The following is a 20,977-nucleotide window of genomic DNA, read 5'->3' as shown; positions in this document are numbered from 1 at the left end:
GAACGAGCCACTTTTAATGGGTACATTAAAGTCCTCTTACAAGAAAAAATTTCTCTACTTGTGCTTTCCTCAAAGTTTCCAACTGATGTTCACTATGAAGTACAAATTAGTTAGTTGGTGGGGATCAGCAGGAGATTTTACTTGGCATTGTGAACTGAAGTCATGACAAGTTCTTGGGTCTAGAGTTAATGCTGAGGACTCCCAGGGCCACTGCCATCTGACTGTACACTACTGTATTTCTACCACAGGATGGTGATGGAAGAGTCTGGGATGTTAGCTTATAGGTATGATTCCATGAGCATGATTATGTCAGACAGTTGTTTGAATGGTTTGTAAAAACAGTTCTCTCAATTACACCACTGCTTATTAGTCTTGCTCTGATACGATGCTGGGGTCACTCCCAATAGGTCCAAACCAGTATTTTCTGCTTTGATTTCAGAAACGGAGATTTCCAGCGTTCGTGTTTTTATTTTAGGTCCAAACTATAGTTGGCTTTAAAAAAAAATAAACTTGGACACAATTACTTACATCTCCATTAGTGCAAGGCTGGAGTCACATGTAGGCCAGACCATGCAAGGTGGTATTTTACCAAAGCAAGAGAGCACCAGATGGGTTTTTACAACAATCCAGCAGCATTCATGTTTATTTTCTGGTCTTAGCCCACAATGTGTGGAATAATTAGATTCAATTTTACAACTTGCAATGGTAGAATTTGAACTCATGACTCTGGGTTGCTCATCTACCACCACAACCACATGGCCACCATACCATTAGCATTTTGTGAAATTATCTAAAGAGGTACAATAATTTACAATCTAACTCACCATCTCAGTGTTTTCTTGCAGGGTGCTCTTCATTTCATCCCTTTGTACTTGGACACTCTGCATTATCTCCTGGATATCATCTTTATCCTTTACCACGGCTGATTTTTCATCCTCAAGTTGTTGGAGGCGCTGGTTGTATTTCCCTTCTAGAATTTCCGTGCTCTGCTCTTTGGAAACACGAGCTCTCAGCTCTTCAATCTCACTGAGCAGCAAATCACGCTGAGACATCACACGGTGGCGTTCCTCAGTTTGCTCTTGCATCTAATAGAAACATTGAAAATTACAGATGGAATCATATTAGTCAGGAAATTGTGTTAGGGAAATTGATGGGATTGAAGGCCAATAAATCCCCAGGGCCTGATAGTTTGCGTCACAGAGTACTTAAGGAAGTGGCCTTAGAAATAGTGGATGCATTGGTGGTCATTTTCCAACATTCTATAGACTCTGAATCAGTTCCTATGGATTGGAGGGTTGCTAATGTAACCCCACTTTTTAAAAAAGGAGAGAGAGAAAAAACAGGGAATTATAGACCGGTTAGCCTGACATCGGTAGTGGGGAAAATGTTGGAATCAATTATTAAAGATGTAATAGTAGCACATTTGGAAAGTAGTAACAGGATCGGTCCAAGTCAACATGGATTTATGAAAGGAAAATCATGTTGACAAATCTTCTAGAATTTTGAGGATATAACTAGTAGAGTGGAGAAGGGAGAACTAGTGGATGTGGTGTATTTGGACTTTCAAAAGGCTTTTGACAAGGTCCCACATAAGAGATTAGTGTGCAAAATTAAAGCACATGGTATTGGGGGTAATGTATTGACGTGGATAGAGAACTGGTTGGCAGACAAGAAGGAAAGAGTAGGAATAAACCGGTCCTTTTCAGAATAGTAGGCAGTGACTAGTGGGGTACAGCAGGTTCAGTGCTGGGACTCCAGCTATTTACAATATACATTAATGATTTAGACAAAGGAATTGAATGTAATATCTCCAATTTTGCAGATGACACTAAGCTGGGTGGCAGTGAGAGCTGAGGAGGGTGTTAAGAGGCTGCAGTGATTTGGACAGGTTAGGTGAGTGGGCAAATGCAGTACAATGTAGATAAATGTGAGATTATCCACTTTGGTGGCAAAAACAGGAAGGCAGAATTTCTGAAGGGAGAGAGATTAGGAAAAGGGGAGGTGCAACGAGACTTGGTGTCATGGTACATCAGTCATTGAAAATTGGCATGCAGGTACAGCTGGCGGTGAAGTTGGCCTTCATAGCGAGAGTTTTGAGTATAGGAGCAGGGAGGTCTTACTGCAGTTGTACAGGGCCTTGGTGAGGCCACACCTTGAATATTGTGTACAGCTTTGGTCTCCTAATCGGAGGAAGGACATTCTCGCTATTGAGGGATTGCAGCGAAGGTTCATCAGACTGATTCCCAGGATGGCAGGACTGATATATGAAGAAAGACTGGATCGACTAGGCTTATATTCATTGGAGTTTAGAAGAATGAGAGGGGATCTCAGAAACATAAAATTCTGATGGGATTGGGCAGGTTAGATGCAGGAAGAATGTTCCCGATGTTGGGAAAATCGAGAACCAGGGGTCACAGTCTAAGGATAAGTAAAGGGTAAGCCATTTAAGACCGAGATGGGGAGAAACTTCTTCACTCAGAAAATTGTGAACCTGTGGAATTCTCTACCACAGAAAGTTGTTGAGGCCAGTTCGTTAGATATATTCAAAAGGGAGTTAGATGTGACCCTTACGGCTAAAGGGATCAAGGGGTATCGAGAGAAAGCGGGAATGGGGTACTAAAGTTGCATGATCAGCCATGATCATATTGAATGGTGGTGCAGGCTCGAAGGGCCGAATGGCCTACTGCTGCACCTATTTTCTATGTTGCCAGATGTATACCTTGCTGATGTCTTACCGAACATGTACATGAGACTGTCCTGCACACAGAAGATATATTGCAGTAAAGCTGGTTAACAAATTCAGTGACAATACCAGGACCCCAGCATGCAAGTGATTGGGCCAGATTTTGCTGGAGCAAGCCATCTCACGACATGCCATGTACATTAGATTTGTTCGTGCACGTTTAGTTTTGAAATATTTTGCCAACAGAGATGTCGAAAGTGCGACACAAGGGCGCAGCGAGGGCAACAGGGCTTCTGGCACCTTGGCGAACAGGACAAACAGTCCTTACTTCCTTAACAAATGAGATTTAAGCATTGAAAAATAAATAGAGGTAGGACAGAGAGGGAGGGTGAATTCAATGTCAAATCAGGTACAGAAAAAGAAAATGACTGAATTAACAGAGAGAAGCAGACACAAAAAGAAAAGAAAACATGTTCTTAAAAATTACTGGCTAGACTTTCCACTTGGTGGCTGAGGCCCAAAAAAATGGGCCTTATTCCAGCGATGTGTGATGTATCGCCCATGCTGATCGCTGGCATAAGACCCATTTTATTTTGCAATTTTCCACTCGGCTTTACCCCAGCGATGTCAAATGGGCAAGCTGATTTCTCGGTGATCTCACGATCGCCCAAAAGAAGAGGAAGTAAAACCGAAGTACAAAAAAAAGCTTCCCTAGCAACGATATTGTGCGCACGTGTGGGATGTTTTTTTTGGGTCGATTTTTTTTTTTTTTTTTTTTTTAAACGCATTTGGAGAGTTCATGGGTCATCACAAATGCTCAGAAGGAAAGGGAGAGTTGGAGAGAGCGGGAGAGAGAGAGAAGGAGAGAGGACTTGGTTGGTTGATTATCTGGTATCCTAAAAAACATTTCAGCAATGTCCATGCACATTCAAAATCGAAATGAAAGTGAAATGGAAAGGAGAAGGGCCAAAACCTCAGTGAAGAGGCCAATGAGGCACTTGTAAATGTAGTGTCAACAAGGTGGGAGGACTTGACACGGGGTGGCCTTGGGAAACCTCCACTCCGTGCTTAGACGGATCTGGCAGGAGATTGCCGATGTTGTCACATCGGCATCCCACGAGGTGCGGACGGCTGACCCGTGCCGCAAAAGATGGAACAGCCTGCTGGCAGCTGCCAGAGTAAGTTTGATATGTCTTTAAAACATATTTGAAAGCACACATGTATTATTTACTTCATGTTTATAAATTATGCATTATTTACTTGATATTTATAAATTGCAAACAAATCCCTCAATTAATTATTTATAATGTGAAGTTTAAAAATTAAATGAAAAAAATTACATTACCAATTACATTTATTCACCCTAATACTAAGTTGCATGTTATAGTATTAATTATTCATATGCAGCCACCAGATTAAGTTGCATTTTAATATTTAAAAGATATTTAAAAGTCATATTTAAAATCATACGTGAATTGTATACTTGCTGTGTATAATTTGATTAAAAATTATTCATATGCACTATGATGTTATGTAATAATTGTTCATTTAAATCAATCTTCAATGTTTATTGTCAAGTAAGGTAGCTTATGCCATACAATGTTAAATTATCATTTACAGAAAAAGATCAGTTTAAACCGCACGGAGCAAAGGAGGACGGGTGGCAGCCCCGCTCAAGTGCACGTTCTGAATCCATACGAGGAGCTTGCGGTGGCCGTGGCAAGTCCTGAAAGTCATGCAGTCACGACTCGTGGTGTGGCTGAGCCCACCCTTGAGCCTGGTGAGTAATGCGAAATGGGCAAAGTATCAAACATTACTAATAACATACGAGAAATATTGTAGTTACGCATCTGTTATGCAATTATAATTCATTAATTTAGATGTAGTCTGATCTACGAGTGAGGCCGTGTTAACGTTGATGAACCCTTGTGCATGTGGTTTTGCAAGTATTATAATGTTTTGCATTATATATTGAAATTGATAATGAAATATTGAAATATATTGATATGTATTGTTATGAGTTTAGAAATGTTCATCTTTCTAAGGTGAAGTGTCCGTTGCACACTGCTCAGTGCCTCTTCTAACAACCCACAGGAGGGCGAGACGGCGGAGGACGGGCAGGAGGAGGAGGATGCTGATTTTTTTTTTGTGGGGAGGGGGGGCAGGGTGGGGAACAACCTGCGGCCATCTCGGTTGAGATGGAAGAAGCACCAGGACCAAGCGGTGTGCAGGTAGCGAAGCCAAGGCGCGTCATATTGCAAACGCCAACCCCACGGAGGTCCGGTCAGCATGGCGAGCAATCGCCTACCATGGAGGGCCAGGAAGTTTGATTTCCCGGTGCAGGAAGACGGTTGCGATTGGTCGCGACCTTATCCAGGGGGTTGCAGGATTCTCTGCGAACTGGAGCCAGTTCTCTGCGAACAGGAGCCAGTTTCCAGCATCCTGGAGCGAGTTCTGCACAAACTTCTCGAACTGGTTTTCTGAGCAGTCGCAGACTGCAAGGGAGACTTTGGAGGCTATTCGGCAGCAGACAGCCGCAACCAATGCCCTACAGCATGCGTTGCTGGCTGGACATGGCGCTGCACCCCAAGGTGTCGTGTCTGCTCGCAGTGAGACCCCGAGCACGCAAGCGAGTATGGAGGACACAGTTCCTCCTGACTCGGAAGTGGAGCTTCAGGTTTCCACTTCCGCTCCGTCACCTCCACCACGGCAGGAAGTCTCGCCGTCCCACTCTGCACGACGTCTTGGTGTCGGTCTGCGTAGACCAAAACGGGCGGGTGGGGTGCAAACACAGGTTGGGGCTGGACCTGGAAGGAAATGTGCCCGCAGGTAGGGAGAGGGTTGTTTTTTCACAGTTTGTGTTATGTAATGATGTGTGTATCGTCCCAGTACCTTAAATGTAATGTAAGCACTATGCCACACCACAGAGGGCGCTGTGGTGGGAAACCCTGGTAGTACTTGCAACAGGTGCTATACAAGGCTGACCACCACACCCGAGAGGCACTCTGGAGCTGAACAATAAGGGACGAAGGTCACAGCAGTTAGATTTACACCAGGCCGTGTGGAGTCAGTGATTTGTGTGCTACATACACCACAGTTTGTTCACTTGTTCTTGTTTTGTTAGCTGTTATTGGTTAATTGTTAATTGTTGTTAAGATTTTGTATTTGAGAGAAGGGTGGTTTTTGCGGGCGATGGGGGGTTGGAGGGACAGTTTTTCAATTTTTATTGGCGCTTTTGTTAATAAAAAATATTTATTTAATTCAATAAATTGTGTGTGTCTTCTCTCAGTTATCAACTAGTTAGTTATGTTATTCCATATTGAGCATTCTATTAATATACGAGTAATTTAGTAACACCTTCTAATAAATTCTATTATATAAAACCTATTCACTAAAAACCTATATAAAACCTATTCACTAAAAACAAAATACCTATGAAAAATTACAGCTCTCATCCTCATTAAATTCTGTTATATAAAACCTAATGATATAAAACCAAACGTAATATCCATTTGAAAACTTACAGCTCAGTAAATTATACTATATAAAACCTATTTAATAAAAATAACGTAATACCTATTTATATTCCCCGTCTCAATATTGAGTACAACTAGCTCTCTAATTAAATCACAACTAATCCTCTACCCTTCCATTGAAGTCAAAATGGCGTCTTTAATGCCCATTTTCCTTCTCTTAGGTCCAGAAAAAGCACCTATTTCTCAGCACTGTTTTGGACCTTACATCGGTCCAGCGAAGTGCATGCTAGGTGCTCAAGCTTGGGATGGGCCTTGTGTGGGCTATAATTTCGGCGATCTTCTCGGACGAAGTGGAAACTTAGGCACCTGTTTTTCGGGTGATATTTTGGGCCTAGTTTCCACTTTTTGCTCAAAATGGGCGATAGAGGTCCGTTTTGGGCCACAACTGGGCGATGTGAAATCTAGCCCTACATTTTTAACATTTCCGAAAACAATTCACAAACTGAAGGAATGAGACTCCACACGTAGAACTTTCTGGGCTGGAGAGGTTGATTGGCAGTCATTAACAATTATCATGTCATTAAACTTCTTATGCAGTTAATTACTAGAATTATCTTTGTGGCGAGTTTACTGACCAATTTATATGTAAATACAGCAGAAGTTAGGCACGGCATGAGATGCCATTTTCCGGAAGCTAATGACGGAGTGGTGAAAATTGGCCAGCAATTTGCAATGTTTTGCAATACATGGCATATCTCTTCCTCACTGCAGGTTGCTGGCCAATAATGAATTAATAATGGCGTGCGTCGCTCAGATGCAATCACCATTTCAGCAAAATCTGGTCTATTATATTTGTCCCACTAGTTATTAAAAATTTATATCTCACCATCTCAGTATTTTCTTGCAAGGTGCTCTTCATTTCATCCATTTGTACATTGACACTCTCCAGTATCTCCTGGAGCTCCTCCTTCTCCTTTACCATGGCCAATTTTTCATCCTCAACTTGTTGGAGCCGCTGGTTGAATTTCCCTTCTAGAATTTCCATGCTCTGCTCTTCAGAAACACGAGCTCTCAGCTCTTCAATCTCACTGAGCAGCAAGTCACGCTGAGACACAACACGGTGGCATTCCTCAGTTTGCTCTTGCATCTAATAGAAACATTGAAAATTACAGACGGAACCATATTGCCAGATGCATACCTTGCTGATGTTTTCCCCAACATGTACATGAGGATGTCCTGTACACAGCAGAAGATATACTGCAGTAAATCTGGTTAACAAATTCAGTGACAATACCAGGACCCCAGCATGCCAAGTGATTGGGCCAGATTTTGCTGGAGCAAGGCATCTCACAACATGCCACGTACGCTAAGATTTGTTAGCGCACATTTAGTTTTAAAATGTTTAGTCAAGAGATGCCGAAAGTGCGACACAAGGGCACAGGCGAGGGCAACAGGGCTTCTGGCACCATGGCAAACAACAGGACAAACAGTCCTTACCTCCTTAATCATTGCGATTTAAGGATTGAAAAATAAACAGAGGTAGGACAGAGAAGGAGGGTGAATTAAAGGGGGTGAATTCAATGTCAAATCAGATACAGAAAGAGAAAGACTGAATTAACAGAGAAACAGACAAAGGAAAAGAAAATGTGATGTTAAACATTTTTCATTTCCTAAAACAATTCACAAACTGAAGGAATGAGAATCCACACAACTTTCGGGGCTGGAGAGGTTGATTGGCAGTCATTAAACAGTTTCTTATGCAGTTAATTACTAGAATTATCTTTGTGGTGAGTGTAATGAGCAATTTATATGCAAATACAGAAGTTAATCATGGAGCAAGATGCCATTTTCCCAAGTCTAATAGCTGAGTGGTGCAAATTGGCCAGCAATTTGCAACGTTTTGCAATACATGGCATATCTCTTCCTCACTGCTGATTGCTGGCAAATGTGCGCATTAATAATGGAGTGCGTCGTTCAGATGCAATTACCGTTTCAGCAAAATCTGGCCTAGTATATTTATCCCACTAGTTATTAAGAATTTATAACTCACCATCTCAGTATTTTCTTGCAGGGTGCTCTTCATTTCATCCAATTGTATATTGACACTCTCCAGTATCGCCTGGAGTTCCTCCTTCTTCTTTACTACAGATGATTTTTCATCCTCTAGCTGTTGGAGTCGCTGATTCAATTTCTCTTCTAGAATTTCCATGCTCTGCTCTTTGAAAACGCGACCCCTCAGCTCTTCAATCTCAATGAGCAGCATGTCATGCCGAGACACCACACGGTGGAGTTCCTCAGTTTGCTCTTGTATCTAATAGAAACAGTAGAAATTACAGATTGAACTGCATTGCTAGATGCATACATAGAATCGTAGAAATTTACAGCCCAGGAGGCCATTCAGCTCATCTGAGCTGGCCGAAAAAGCGCTATCCAGCCTAATCTCACTTTCTAGCTCTTGGTCCGTAGATTTATAGGTTACGGCACTTCAAGTGCATCCGAAATGTGATAAGGGTTTCTGACTCTACCACCCTCAGAGCAGCAAGTTTCAGACACCCACCATCCTCTGGGTGCAAAAAAGTTCTCAACTCCCCACCAATCCTTCTACTAATTACTTTAAATCTATGCCCCATGGTTATTGGCCTCTCTCTGCTTAGGGAAATAGATCCTTCCTACCCACTCTATCTAGGCCCCTCAATTTTATACACCTTGTGATTAATTCTCCCCTCAGCATCCAAACAACCCCAACCTATTCTATCTTCCTTCAGTTAAAATTCTCCAGTCCTGGCAACATCCTCGTAAATCCTTCCTACAGTCTACAGTTTTCTTCATCACTATCAATGACTAGGCCAATTGTTGTACCATCTGAAAATGCCTTAATCATGTCCCCTACATTGAAGTCTAAATCATTGATATATACCACAAAGCAAGGGACCTATAGTACTGAGCCCTGTGGGACACCACTGGAAACAACGTTCCAATCACAAAAGCATCTGTTGACCATTACCCTTTGCTTCCTGCCACAGACAATTTGGATTCAACTTGCCACTTTCCCTTATATCTCATGGGCTTTTACTTTTCTGACAAGTCTGCCATGTGCCATTCTGATGGGTGGGTGGGAGGTGGGAGGGTGAATAGCCAACGGTCATGGTCCATATCAGTACTAATGACAGGAAAAAAAAAAAGAGGGATGAGGTCCTGCAGGCAGATTTTAGGGAGCTATGAGATTTAAAAAGCAGGACCCAAAAGGTAGTAATCTCCAGATTACTCCCAGTGCCACATGCTAGTGAGTACAGAAATAGGAGGATAGGACAGAGGCTGGAGAGATGGCTCAGAAGGGAGGGCTTTAGATTCCTGAGGCATTGGGATCATTTCTGGTTGACATGGGACCTGTATAAGCCGGATGGGTTGCACCTCAACAGAGCCAGGACCAATACCCTCGTCGGAGGTGGGTGGTGTTGCTAGTGCTGTTAGGGAGGGTTTAAACTAGATTGACAGGGGGAGGGGAACCAGAGAGCATTGTCAGAAGAATGTGGGCAAGGTACTAAATGAATACTTTGCGGCTGTCTTTACAAAAGAGGGAGACGATGCCGACTTTGAAGTTCAGGAGGAAGATAGTGAAATATTGGACGGGATAAACATAGTAAGAGAGAGGGGAAGTTTTAAGGTGTTTAGCATCTTTGAAAGTAGATAACTCACCAGGACCGGATGAGATATATCCGAGGCTACTAAAAGCAGCAAGGGAGGAAATTGCAGAGGCTCTGACCGTTTTTCAATCCTCCCTCGCTACAGGAGTTGTGCCAGAGGATTGGAGAACTTCTAACATTGTACCATTGTTCAAAAAGGGAGGAAGGAATAAACCGAGCAATTACAGGCCAGTTTGTTTAAACTCCGTGGTGGGCAAATTACTGAAATCAATTCGGACAGACAGTATAAACCTTCAGTTAGAAAGACAAATCAAGGACAGTCAGCATGGATTTGTTAAAGGAAGTTAGTGTCTAACTTATTTGATTGAATTTTTGAGAACGTAACAAGGAAGGTGGATGAGGGCAGTGTGTTTGATGTGGTTTACATGGATTTTAGCAAGGCTTTTGATAAGGTCTCACATGCTAAGCTGATCAAAAAAGTAAAAGCTCATGGGATTCAAGGGAGAGTGGCAAACTGGATCCAAAATTGCCTCAGGGGCAGGAAGCAAAGGATAATGGTAGAGGGGAAGATTGCGTGACTGGAAGACTGTTTCCAGTCAGGTTCCACAGGGCTCATCCCTTACTTTTTGTAGTATATATTAATGATTAGACTTAAGTGTAGGGGCATGATAAAAAATGTTGCAGATGATACAAAAATTGGCCATGTGGTTGACAGTGAGGAGGAAAGCTCCAAACTGCAGGAAGATATCGATGGGCACAAAAGTGGTGAATGAAATTCAATCTGGAAAAGAGTGAAGTAATGCATTTTGGGAGGGGCAACACAGCAAGGGAATACACAAAATGGGAGGATACGGAGTGGTGTGGAGGAACAGAGGAATCTTGAGGTATATGTCCACAGATCTTTAAAAGGTAGCAGGACAGGTCGATAAGGTCGGTAAAAAGGCATCCGGAATGCTTTCCTTTATTAGCCAAGGCAGAGAGTTCAAGAAGAACAGGGAGGTTATGCTTGAACTGTATAAAACACTAGTTAGGCCACAGTTCTGGTCACCACATTACAGGAAGGATGTGATTGCACTAGAAAGGGTGCAGGGGAGATTTATGAGGATACTGCCAGGACTGGAAAACTTTAGCTATGAGGAAAGATTGGATTGGCTTGGAACAGAGGAGGCGGAGGGAGATTTAATTGAGGTGTAGAACATTATGAAGGGCCTAGATAGAGTGGATAGGAAAGACCTATTTCCCTTTCAGAGGGGTCAATAACCAGGGAGCATAGATTTAAAATAATTGGTAGAAGGATTAGAGGGGAGAGGAGGAAACATTTCTTCACCCAGAGGGTGGTGGGAGTCTGGAACTCACTGCCTGAAAGTGGGGGGGGGGGGGGGGGGGGAGGGGAAGTGGGGTAGAGGCAGAAACCTTCATCACATTTAAAAAAGGTACTTGGATTCGGACTTAAAGGGCCATAATTTACAGGGCTACGGACCTAGTGCTGGATGGTGGGATTAGGCTGGGTAGTTCTTTTTCAACCGGCACGGACACAATGGGTCGAATGGCCTCCTTCAGAGTCGTAATTTTTCAATGATTCTATGAGGGACCTTGTTAAAAGCCTTGCTAAATTTCATGTAGACTAAATCAAACGTGCTACGCTCATCATTACCGTCTCAAAACATTCACTCAAGTTCGTCATACATGTTCTTCTCTTAACAAATCCATGTTGTTCTCTTAACAAATCCATGTTGACGGTCCTTGATTAATCCAGCACTTTCTAAATGAAGATTTATCCTATCTTTCAGAATTTGTTTCCAATAATTTGTCAGTCTCATAAGGGGTCGGCCATTTAAGACTGAGTGAAAAGGAATTTTTTCAATCAGAGGATTGTGAATCTATGGAATTCTCTACCCCAAAGGGCTGTGGATGCTGAATCATTGAGTATATTCAAGTTGAGACTGCAGGGGAATCAAATGATATGGAGATTTGGGTGGAAAGTAGAGTTGAGGTCAAAGATTAGCCATTATCTTATTGAATGGCAGAGCAGGTTTGATGGGCCTTATAACCTACTCCTGTTCCTAATTCTTGTGTTCTTATCGTGTGGCGTGCCCCGTCACTTAGATTGTACCTACACATTTAGGTTTTTAAATGATTTTCCCACAAAGATGCTGGAAGTGTGACAAGTGCAGCAAGGGCAATAGGGCATCTGGCACCTTGGTCAGCAATGGGACACACAGTTCTTATCTCCATAACCAATGAGATTTAAGGATTGAGAAATAAACACAGGTAAGATTGAGAAGGAAGTGAATTCAATGTCAAATCAGGTAGAGATTGGATTAAAAATTACAGATATTACTACATTGAGAAATGCAAACATAGAGAAATGCAAACATAGAATCAGAAGGAGAAAGAGAAAAAGGAAAAGAATTAAAAAAAATTTTAAATATTTTTTTTAATTTGTAAAACAATTCACAAACTGAAGGAATGGGACTCCACATTTATTACTATTCACTTTCTGGGCAAATGAGTTTCATTGGCAGTCATTAACAATTATCATATCGTTAAGAATTTATAACTCACTATCGCAGTGATTTATAAGAACATAAGAAATAGGAGCAGGAGTAGGCCATTTGGCCCCCCCAGGCCTGCTCCAACAATTATCATGGACTCAGCTCCACTTCCCTGCCCGCTCCCCATAACCCTTTAAATCGCTCAAAAATCTGTCCATCTCCGTCTTAAATATATTCAACGACCCAGCCTCCACAGTTCCCTGTGGCAGAGAATTCCATAGGTTTACAACCCTCAAAATAAATTCCACCTCATCTCAGTTTTAAATGGGCGGCCCCTTATTCCGAGACTATGTCGCCTAGTTTTAGTTTCTCCGATGAGTGGAAATATCCTCTCTGCATCCATCTCGTCGAACCCCTCATTATCTGTTATGTTTTGATAAAATCACCTCAGTCTTACGAACTCCAATGTGTATAGACCCAACCTATCTTCATAAGTCAACCACCTCATCTCCGGAATCAACCTAGTAAACCTTCTCCGAACAGCCTCTCATGCAAGTATATACTTCCTTAAATACGGAGACCAAAACTTTATGCAGTACTCTCGGTGTAGCCTCACCAATACCCTATACAGTTGCAGCAGGACTTCTCTGCTTTTATATCCCTTGCAATAAAGACCAACATTCCATTTGCCTTCCTGATTACTTGCTGTACCTGCATACTAACTTTTTGTGTTTCATGCACAAGGACCCCAGGTCCCTCTGATTATGCACATGGGCTTCAAATACCTGCAAACAGGCAGCCAGGGATTCTGTGACTTTTGTTAAACCACCTCCCACCCATGTCCATATAAAAAGTCAATGCCTGGTAATCCCTCATCAGGCTCGTCATTTCCTTTTATTGTTTTGTAATAGCTGGCATCAGGACTTCTGAAAACAGCAGGAACTCCACAGCTCCTCATGAACATTAAAAATAGTAAAAGGGCTGCAAAAGTACTGGGGGGGGGGGGGGGGGGGGGAGGGGGGAGGGGGGCGGCGGCGGAAATCAGAGATTCAGCTGCAGTTGCAATGCATGAATTGGTGAACAGGCTCACTCCAGGCCTTAATGACTGAGGGAAAGTCACTGATGAAGCAATTGAAGATGGTAGGGCCAAGTAAATTTCAGAGCAATGGTTTAGGGTCACAATGATTAGCCTCAGACAACCAGAACCATTTTCCATTGTCAGATATGACTCCAGCCACTGGAGTTTTTCTTTTGTTCTATTGACTGGTTTTGTTAGGGCTCCTTGGTGTTGCCTTGATGCTGAGGGCATTGATTCTTGCTTCGCTGACATTCAGCTCTTGCAACCACATCTCAATGAAGGCAATGATCAGGTCTGGAGCAGAGTCGTTGTGGCAGAACATGAGTGTTTCTGCACAGGTTATTTGCAAGTCGGTATCACTTGATTGCTTCCATTACTTTGTTGATGATTGGGTGGCAGCACGATAGGATAAATCTATATGCTCAGAAACAGGCCACTCGGCTGTATTGGTCTTTGTTTATACTCCACACGAGCCTCATCCCACTCTAAATATCTCTTTCCACCTTGCTTCTGTATCCCTCTATTCCCTGCTCCCTCATTTATCAATCAAGCCTCCCCTTAAATGCATCAATGCGATCTGCTTCAACCATTTCAGTTGCAGCAAGTTCCACATTCACACCACTGTGCAAATAAATTTCTCCTAAAATCTGTATTTGAATCTACCTGGTTAAATACTGCCTTTTTTGGCAGGTAGGACATATCTGGGCAATCTTTCACATCATCAAGTAGATATCAACATCATATCTGCACTGGGACAGATATATCAGGGAATGGCTGGCTCCGATGTTCAAGTGTTCAGCACTGCAACTGTGTCCAACATATTCAGAAACTTCTTAATGTCACATGGAGTGAACGGAATTGAAAGTATGTGGGCATGAATGATGGTGGCGACCTAAAGAAATGCAAGCAGGATCGTCTACGCAACACTTTAGACTTATCTCTTATATTCATGTGCTGAGCTCCATCATGGTTTAGAGTGGGCAAGTTCAGAGAGCCACTTTCTCCTTCACTATCATACGTGACTAGAGGTAGTAGGGCTGCAGAGGTTTGGTCTCACCCTGTTAGTAGGGACTATATAGCTCTGCTTATTAGCTGCTGCTCCTTCAGTAGGTTGCGACCATACTAGTGCCTACTGCTGCTCTTGGAATGCCCTTCTAAACTTTGCATTGAAATAGAGTTGATGTCTGGCTTGATGGTGATCGAGGAGTAAGGGATGTACTGGCCCACAATGTTATAGATTGCTGCTGCTCATAGTCCAGAACGACTCGTGAATGCCCTGATTTGGGCTGCTAGTAGGCTCTAGTTCACACGGCTACAATACACAATGGAGGATGTCCTCACTGTGACGAGACGTTGTCTTCACAAGGGCTGTGCTGCAGACACTCCAACCAATGCTGCTGTGCATTGATGTGTCTGCACCAGGTAGGTTGAAGATGAGGTTAAGTAGATTACCCCCTTGTGTACATTCCCTCATTAATCTAGCAGCTATGTTCAAGACTCAGCCAATAGTGGTGCTACCGAGCCACTTTTACTGGGGGACATTAAAGTCCCCTTACAAGAAAAATGTCTCTGCCTTTGCTTTCCTTAAAGCTTCCAATTGATGTTCAATATGAAATACAAATTAGTTAGTTGGTGGGGATCAGCAGGAGATTTCCTTGGCATTGTGAACTGAAGCCATTAAAAAGTCTTGGGTCTAGAGTTAATGCCGAGGACTTCCAGGGCCTCTGCCATCTGACTGTACACTACTGTATTTCCACCATAGAATGGTGATGGACGAGTCTGAGATGTTAGCTTATAGATATGATTCCGTGAGCATGATTATGTCAGGCAATTGCTTGAATGGTTTGTAAAACAGTTCTCTCAATTTCACCACTGCCCATCAGTCTTGTCCTGATATGATGCTGTGATCACTCTCGATAGATCTAAACCAGCATTTTCTGTTTTTATTTCAGATTAACTCAGTTTCTGAGATTTCCAGCATTGTGTTTTTATCTTAAGTCCAAACTGTTATGTATGCAACCCTATGTAACCAGCATTCTACCACCACCAGAGGGCGTATCTGTTGGAGTCCCAAGGGATCCCAGCATCCCTTGGGAGCACTGTATATAAGCAGGCCTCCCATGCTGTACCAGTTAGAATAAAGAGATTAAGGTCACACTTACTCACGTCTCCAGTACTTGATAGAGAATTCAAACAGGCTGCATTTAGACAGGCTGTGAAAATTCACAGACACCAAGTCAGAGATGCTACATGAGTGGGAGCATGTTGCATTAAGTCATCAATCAACTTGACATTTTAGGACCTTTGGGTAGCGAGCCAATTAAAAGGTTAAAAGACTATTAATTGAGCCAATAAGGTCAAAGGCGGCGAGTTCTTTTCTGTAAATTGATCCAGGTATAAGTACAGCTATTTTGACCATGTGGTCTCAGAAGGACAAAGACCTGGCTTAAAGCCAAGAGCTTCTTACTGCTGCCAAAAATAAAGTGACATTAAAACTACAATCGGAGTTCGTATTTCATTGGAAATTAAGAGATCTAACAGTACTCAATCACATTACTTTATTAAGAACATAACACAAACTACACTTGGCTTTTAAAAAAAATAAACGGACACAATTACTTACATCTACGTTAGTGCAAGGCTGGAGTCACATGTAGGCCAGACCATGTAAGGTGGTATTTTACCAAAGCAAGAGAGCACCAGTTGGGTTTTTACAATAATCCAGCAGCATTCATGGTTATTTTCTGGTCTTAGCCCACAATGTGGGGAATAATTTAAATTCAATTTTTACAACTTGCAATGGTAAAATTTGAACTCATGACTCTGGGTTGCTCATCTAACACCACAACCACATGGCCACCATACCAATACTATTTTGTGACATTAACTGAAGAGGTACAATAGTTTACAATCTGTAACTCACCATCTCAGTGTTTTCTTGCAGGGTGCTCTTCATTTCATCCATTTGTACATTGACACTCTCCAGTATCTCCTGGAGCTCCTCCTTCTCCTTTACCATGGCCAATTTTTCATCCTCAACTTGTTGGAGCCGCTGGTTGAATTTCCCTTCTAGAATTTCCATGCTCTGCTCTTCAGAAACACGAGCTCTCAGCTCTTCAATCTCACTGAGCAGCAAGTCACGCTGAGACACAACACGGTGGCATTCCTCAGTTTGCTCTTGCATCTAATAGAAACATTGAAAATTACAGACGGAACCATATTGCCAGATGCATACCTTGCTGATGTCTTCCCCAACATGTACATGAGGCTGTCCTGTACACAGCTGAAGATAGACTGTAGTAAATCTGGTTAACAAATTCAGTGACAATACCAGGACCCCAGCATGCCAAGTGATTGTGCCAGATTTCGCTGGAGCAAGGCAATGCACGACATGCCATGTACATTAGATTTGTTCGTGCACATTTAGTTTTAAAATGTTTTGCCAACAGAAATGCCGAAAATGCGACACAAGGGCGCAGCGAGGGCAACATGACTTCTGGCACCTTGGCAAACAGTCCTTACCTCCTTAACCAATGAGATTTAAGGATTGAAAAATAAACAGAGGTAGGACAGAGAAGGAGGGTGAATTAAAGGGCGTAATTTAATATCAAATCAGTTACAGAAAGAGAAAGACTGAATTAAGAGAGAAACAGACAAAGGAAAAGAAAACATGTTCTTAAAAATCACATTTTTAACATTTCCTAAAACAATTCACAAACTGAAGGAATGAGAATCCACACAACTTTCTGGGTTGGAGAGGTGGGTTGGCAGTCATTAAACAGCTTCTTATGCAGTTAATTACTAGAATTATCTTTGTGGTGAGTTTAATGAGCAATTTATTTGCAAATACAGAAGTTAAGCATGGCCGCGAGATGCTATTTTCCCAAAGCTAATGGAGTGGTGCAAATTAGCCAGCAATTTGCAACGTTTTGCAGGTTGCTGGCCAGTGTGTGCATTAATAATGGAGTGCGTCGTTCAGATGCAATTACCGATTCAGCAAAATCTGGCCTACGATATTTATCTCACCATCTCAGTATTTTCTTGCAGGGTGCTCTTCATTTCATCCAATTGTATATTGACAGTCTCCAGTATCGCCTGGAGCTCCCCCTTCTCCTTTACTACAGATGATTTTTCATCCTCTAGCTGCCGGAGTCGCTGATTCAGTTTCTCTTCTAGAATTTCCGGGCTCTGCTCTTTGGAAACACGACCTCTCAGCTCTTCAATCTCAATGAGCAGCATGTCATGCTGAGACACCACACGGTGGAGTTCCTCAGTTCGCTCTTGCATCTAATAGAAACAGTCGAAATTACAGATTGAACTGCATTGCTAGATACATACATAGAATCGTAGAAATTTACAGCCCAGAAGAAGGAGGCCATTCAGCTCATCTGTGCTGGCCAAAAAAGAGCTATCCAGCCTAATCTCACTTTCTAGTTCTTGGTCCGTAGATTTATAGGTCCACTTCAAGTGCATCCGAAGTATATTTTAAATGTGATAAGGGTTTCTGCCTCTACCACACTTTCAGAGCAGCAAGTTTCAGACACCCACCACCCTCTGGGTGAAAAAGTTCTCAACTCCCCACCAATCCTATTAATTACTTTAAATCTATGCCCCATGGTTATTGACCTCTCCACTAAAGGAAATAGGTCCTACCCACTTTATCTAGGCCCCTCATAATTTTATACACCTCAATCAATTCTCCCCTCAGCATCCAAAGATAACAACCGCAGACTATTCAATCTTTCCTCAGTTAAAATTCTCCAGTCCTGGCAACATCCTCGTAAATCCTTCCTACAATCTACAATTTATGATCACTATCCATGACAAGGCCAAATTTTTGTATCATCTGAAAATGTCTTCATCATGCCCCTTATCTTGGTCTAAATCATTGATACATACCACAAAAAGCAAGGGACCTAGTACTGAGCCCTGCGGCACTCCACTGGAAACAGCCTTCCAGTCACAAAAGCATCCATCGACCATTACCCTTTGGTTCCTGCCACAGACAATTTTGGATCCAACTTGCCATTTTCCCTTGTATCTCATGGGCTTTTACTTTTCTGACAAGTCTGGCATGTGCCATTCATAAACTGAAGGTATGAGATCCTACTTTTTAGGCAAGGGAGGTTGATTGGCAGTCATTAACAATTATTACTTTGTGGAGCGTTAAATGGCTAATTTGTGTGTAAATAGAGCAATATCATGAAAATCAGGGGAGGCAAGCTAAAGATGCCATTTTCACGAGGCTGACGACGGAATGGTGAAAATCGGCCAGGAACCTGTAACAATTCACTATTCATGGGGTGCCTCTTCCTCACGACAGGTTACTGGCCAACCTGTACATTAATAACTGTGTGCATCGTTCAGTTGTCATGACCTTTTCAGCAAAATCTGGATTATATTTATCCCTCTAGTTATTAAGAATTTATAACTCACCATCTCAGTATTTCCTTGCAAAGTGCTCTTCATTTCGTCCCTTTGTACTTTGACACTTTCTAGTGTAACCTGGAGATCATCCCTCTCCTTTACTATGGACAATTTTTCATTCTCAAATTGTTGGAGCCGCTGTTTGAATTCCTCTTCTCGAATTCCTGTACACTGCTCTTTAGAAACATGAGCCCTTAGCTTTTCCATTTCACTCAGCAGCAAGTGATGTTCAGACTCCATACAGTGAAATTCCTCAGCTTGCTCTAGAGTCTAATCACATGTGGAAATATATTAGTCAGATTACGCATACTTCTGGTGGAGTCAGTCTTCCTCAATCCTTTCACTGCACACACTGGAGATTATCACCAAAACTGTCCTGTTTGTTGGATTGAGAGAACACACACAGAAGCAGCACTGTTTTTAAAAAGAATTATGTACGAAACCCGGGTAGCACCTTTGTATATTAGAATCAGAATTTTATAGCACAGAAGGCGGCCATTCGTCTCATAATGCCCGTGCTAACTCTTTGAAAAAGATATCCAATGAGTTCTGTTCCCTTTTGTTTCCCAATACTCCTGCAAATCAAGTATATATCCAATTCCCTTTTGAAAGTTACCATTGAATCTCCTTCCACTGTCCTTTAAGGCAGATTATTTAAGACAATAACTTGCTACATTAAAAACGTTACCTCATAAGAACATGTTCATCCGTATATGTCCTCAGGCTGAAATGTTAACATAAGAAATAGAAGCCGGAGTAGGCCATTTAGCCCTTTGAGCCTAGTCCGCCATACAACAAGATCATGGATGATCTTTTACCTCAACTCCACTATCCCCATATCCCTCAAGACCCTTAGTATCCAAAAATCGACTGATCTCTTGAATATACTCAACGACTGAGCATCCACAGATCTCTGGGGTAGAGAAATCCAAAGATCCACAATCTAATTTCTCCTAATCTCAGTCCTAAATGGCCGACCCCTTATTCCGAGACTTTGACCCCTAAGTTCTAGACTCTTCAGCCAGGGGAAAACATCCTCCCAACATCTACCCTGTCAAGCCCCTTAAGAATTTTATGAGCTGGATTTGACAATTATGAGCTGGCTCTAATGAACAAAATGTTGAATCATTGTGGGTGGAAATTAGAGATAGTAAGGAGAAAAAGTCACTGGTGGGCGTAGTTTATAGGCCCCCAAATAATAACTTCACGGTGGGGCGGACAATAATCAAGGGAACAATGGAGGCATGTGAAAAAGGAACGGCAGTAATCATGGGGGATTTTAACCTGCATATCGATTGGTCAAATCAAATCGCACGGGGTAGCCTGGAGGAGGAATTCATAGAATGCATACGGGATTGTTTCTTAGAACAGTATGTTACAGAACCTACAAGGGAGCAAGCTATCTTAGATCTGGTCCTGTGTAATGAGACAGGAATAATAAACGATCTCCTATTAAAAGATCCTCTCGGAATGAGTGATCACAGTATGGTTAAATTTGTAATACAGATTGAGGGTGAGGAAGTAGTGTCTCAAATGAGCGTACTATGCTTAAACAAAGGGGACTACAGTGGGATGAGGGCAGAATTGGCTAAAGTAGACTGGAAACACAGACTAAACGGTGGCACAACTGAGGAACCGTGGAGGACTTTTAAGAAGCTCTTTCATAGTGCTCAACAAAAATATATTCCAATGAAAAAGAAGGGCGGTAAGAGAAGGGATAACCAGCCGTGGATAACCAAGGAAATAAAGGAGAATATCAAATTAAAAACCAATGCGTATCAGGTGGCCAAGGTTAGTGGAAAAATAGAAGATTGGGAAAATTTTAAACGACAGCAAAGAATGACTAAGAAAGCAATAAAGAAATGAAAGATAGATTACGAAAGTAAGCTTGTGCAAAACATAAACAGATAGTAAAAGCTTTTACCGATATATAAAACGGAAAAGAGTGACTAAAGTAAATGTTGGTCCCTTAGAAGATGAGAAGGGGGATTTAATAATGGGAAATGTGGAAATGGCTGAGACCGTAAACAATTATTTTGCTTCTGTCTTCACAGTGGAAGACACAAAAACCATGCCAAAAATTGCTGGTCACGGGAATGTGGGAAGGGAGGACCTTGAGATAATCACTATTACTAGGGGAATAGTGCTGGACAGGTTAATGGGACTCAAGGTAG

The 20,977-nt window shown here is 42.1% G+C and overlaps 1 protein-coding gene across 1 annotated transcript in view; it reads right to left on the bottom strand.

The window, feature by feature from the left end:
• cenpe (centromere protein E) overlaps positions 1 to 20,977 on the bottom strand; it is a 210,191-nt gene that overhangs the window by 38,443 nt on the left and 150,771 nt on the right. Inside the window, exons 32-37 of the mRNA XM_070880180.1 lie at positions 18,813 to 19,073; positions 17,403 to 17,663; positions 16,300 to 16,560; positions 8,210 to 8,470; positions 7,046 to 7,306; positions 825 to 1,085 (exon numbers count right to left, since the gene is read on the bottom strand). Coding sequence (XP_070736281.1) covers positions 825 to 1,085; positions 7,046 to 7,306; positions 8,210 to 8,470; positions 16,300 to 16,560; positions 17,403 to 17,663; positions 18,813 to 19,073 — 1,566 coding nt within the window. The remainder of the gene's footprint in view (positions 1 to 824; positions 1,086 to 7,045; positions 7,307 to 8,209; positions 8,471 to 16,299; positions 16,561 to 17,402; positions 17,664 to 18,812; positions 19,074 to 20,977) is intronic.

The sequence above is a fragment of the Pristiophorus japonicus genome, chromosome 1 (assembly GCF_044704955.1).
Source record: "Pristiophorus japonicus isolate sPriJap1 chromosome 1, sPriJap1.hap1, whole genome shotgun sequence".
Classification (NCBI taxonomy): Eukaryota; Metazoa; Chordata; class Chondrichthyes; family Pristiophoridae; genus Pristiophorus; species Pristiophorus japonicus.
The sequence above is the reverse complement of the archived record's forward strand: the minus strand, read 5'-3'. Positions and strand labels throughout refer to the sequence as shown.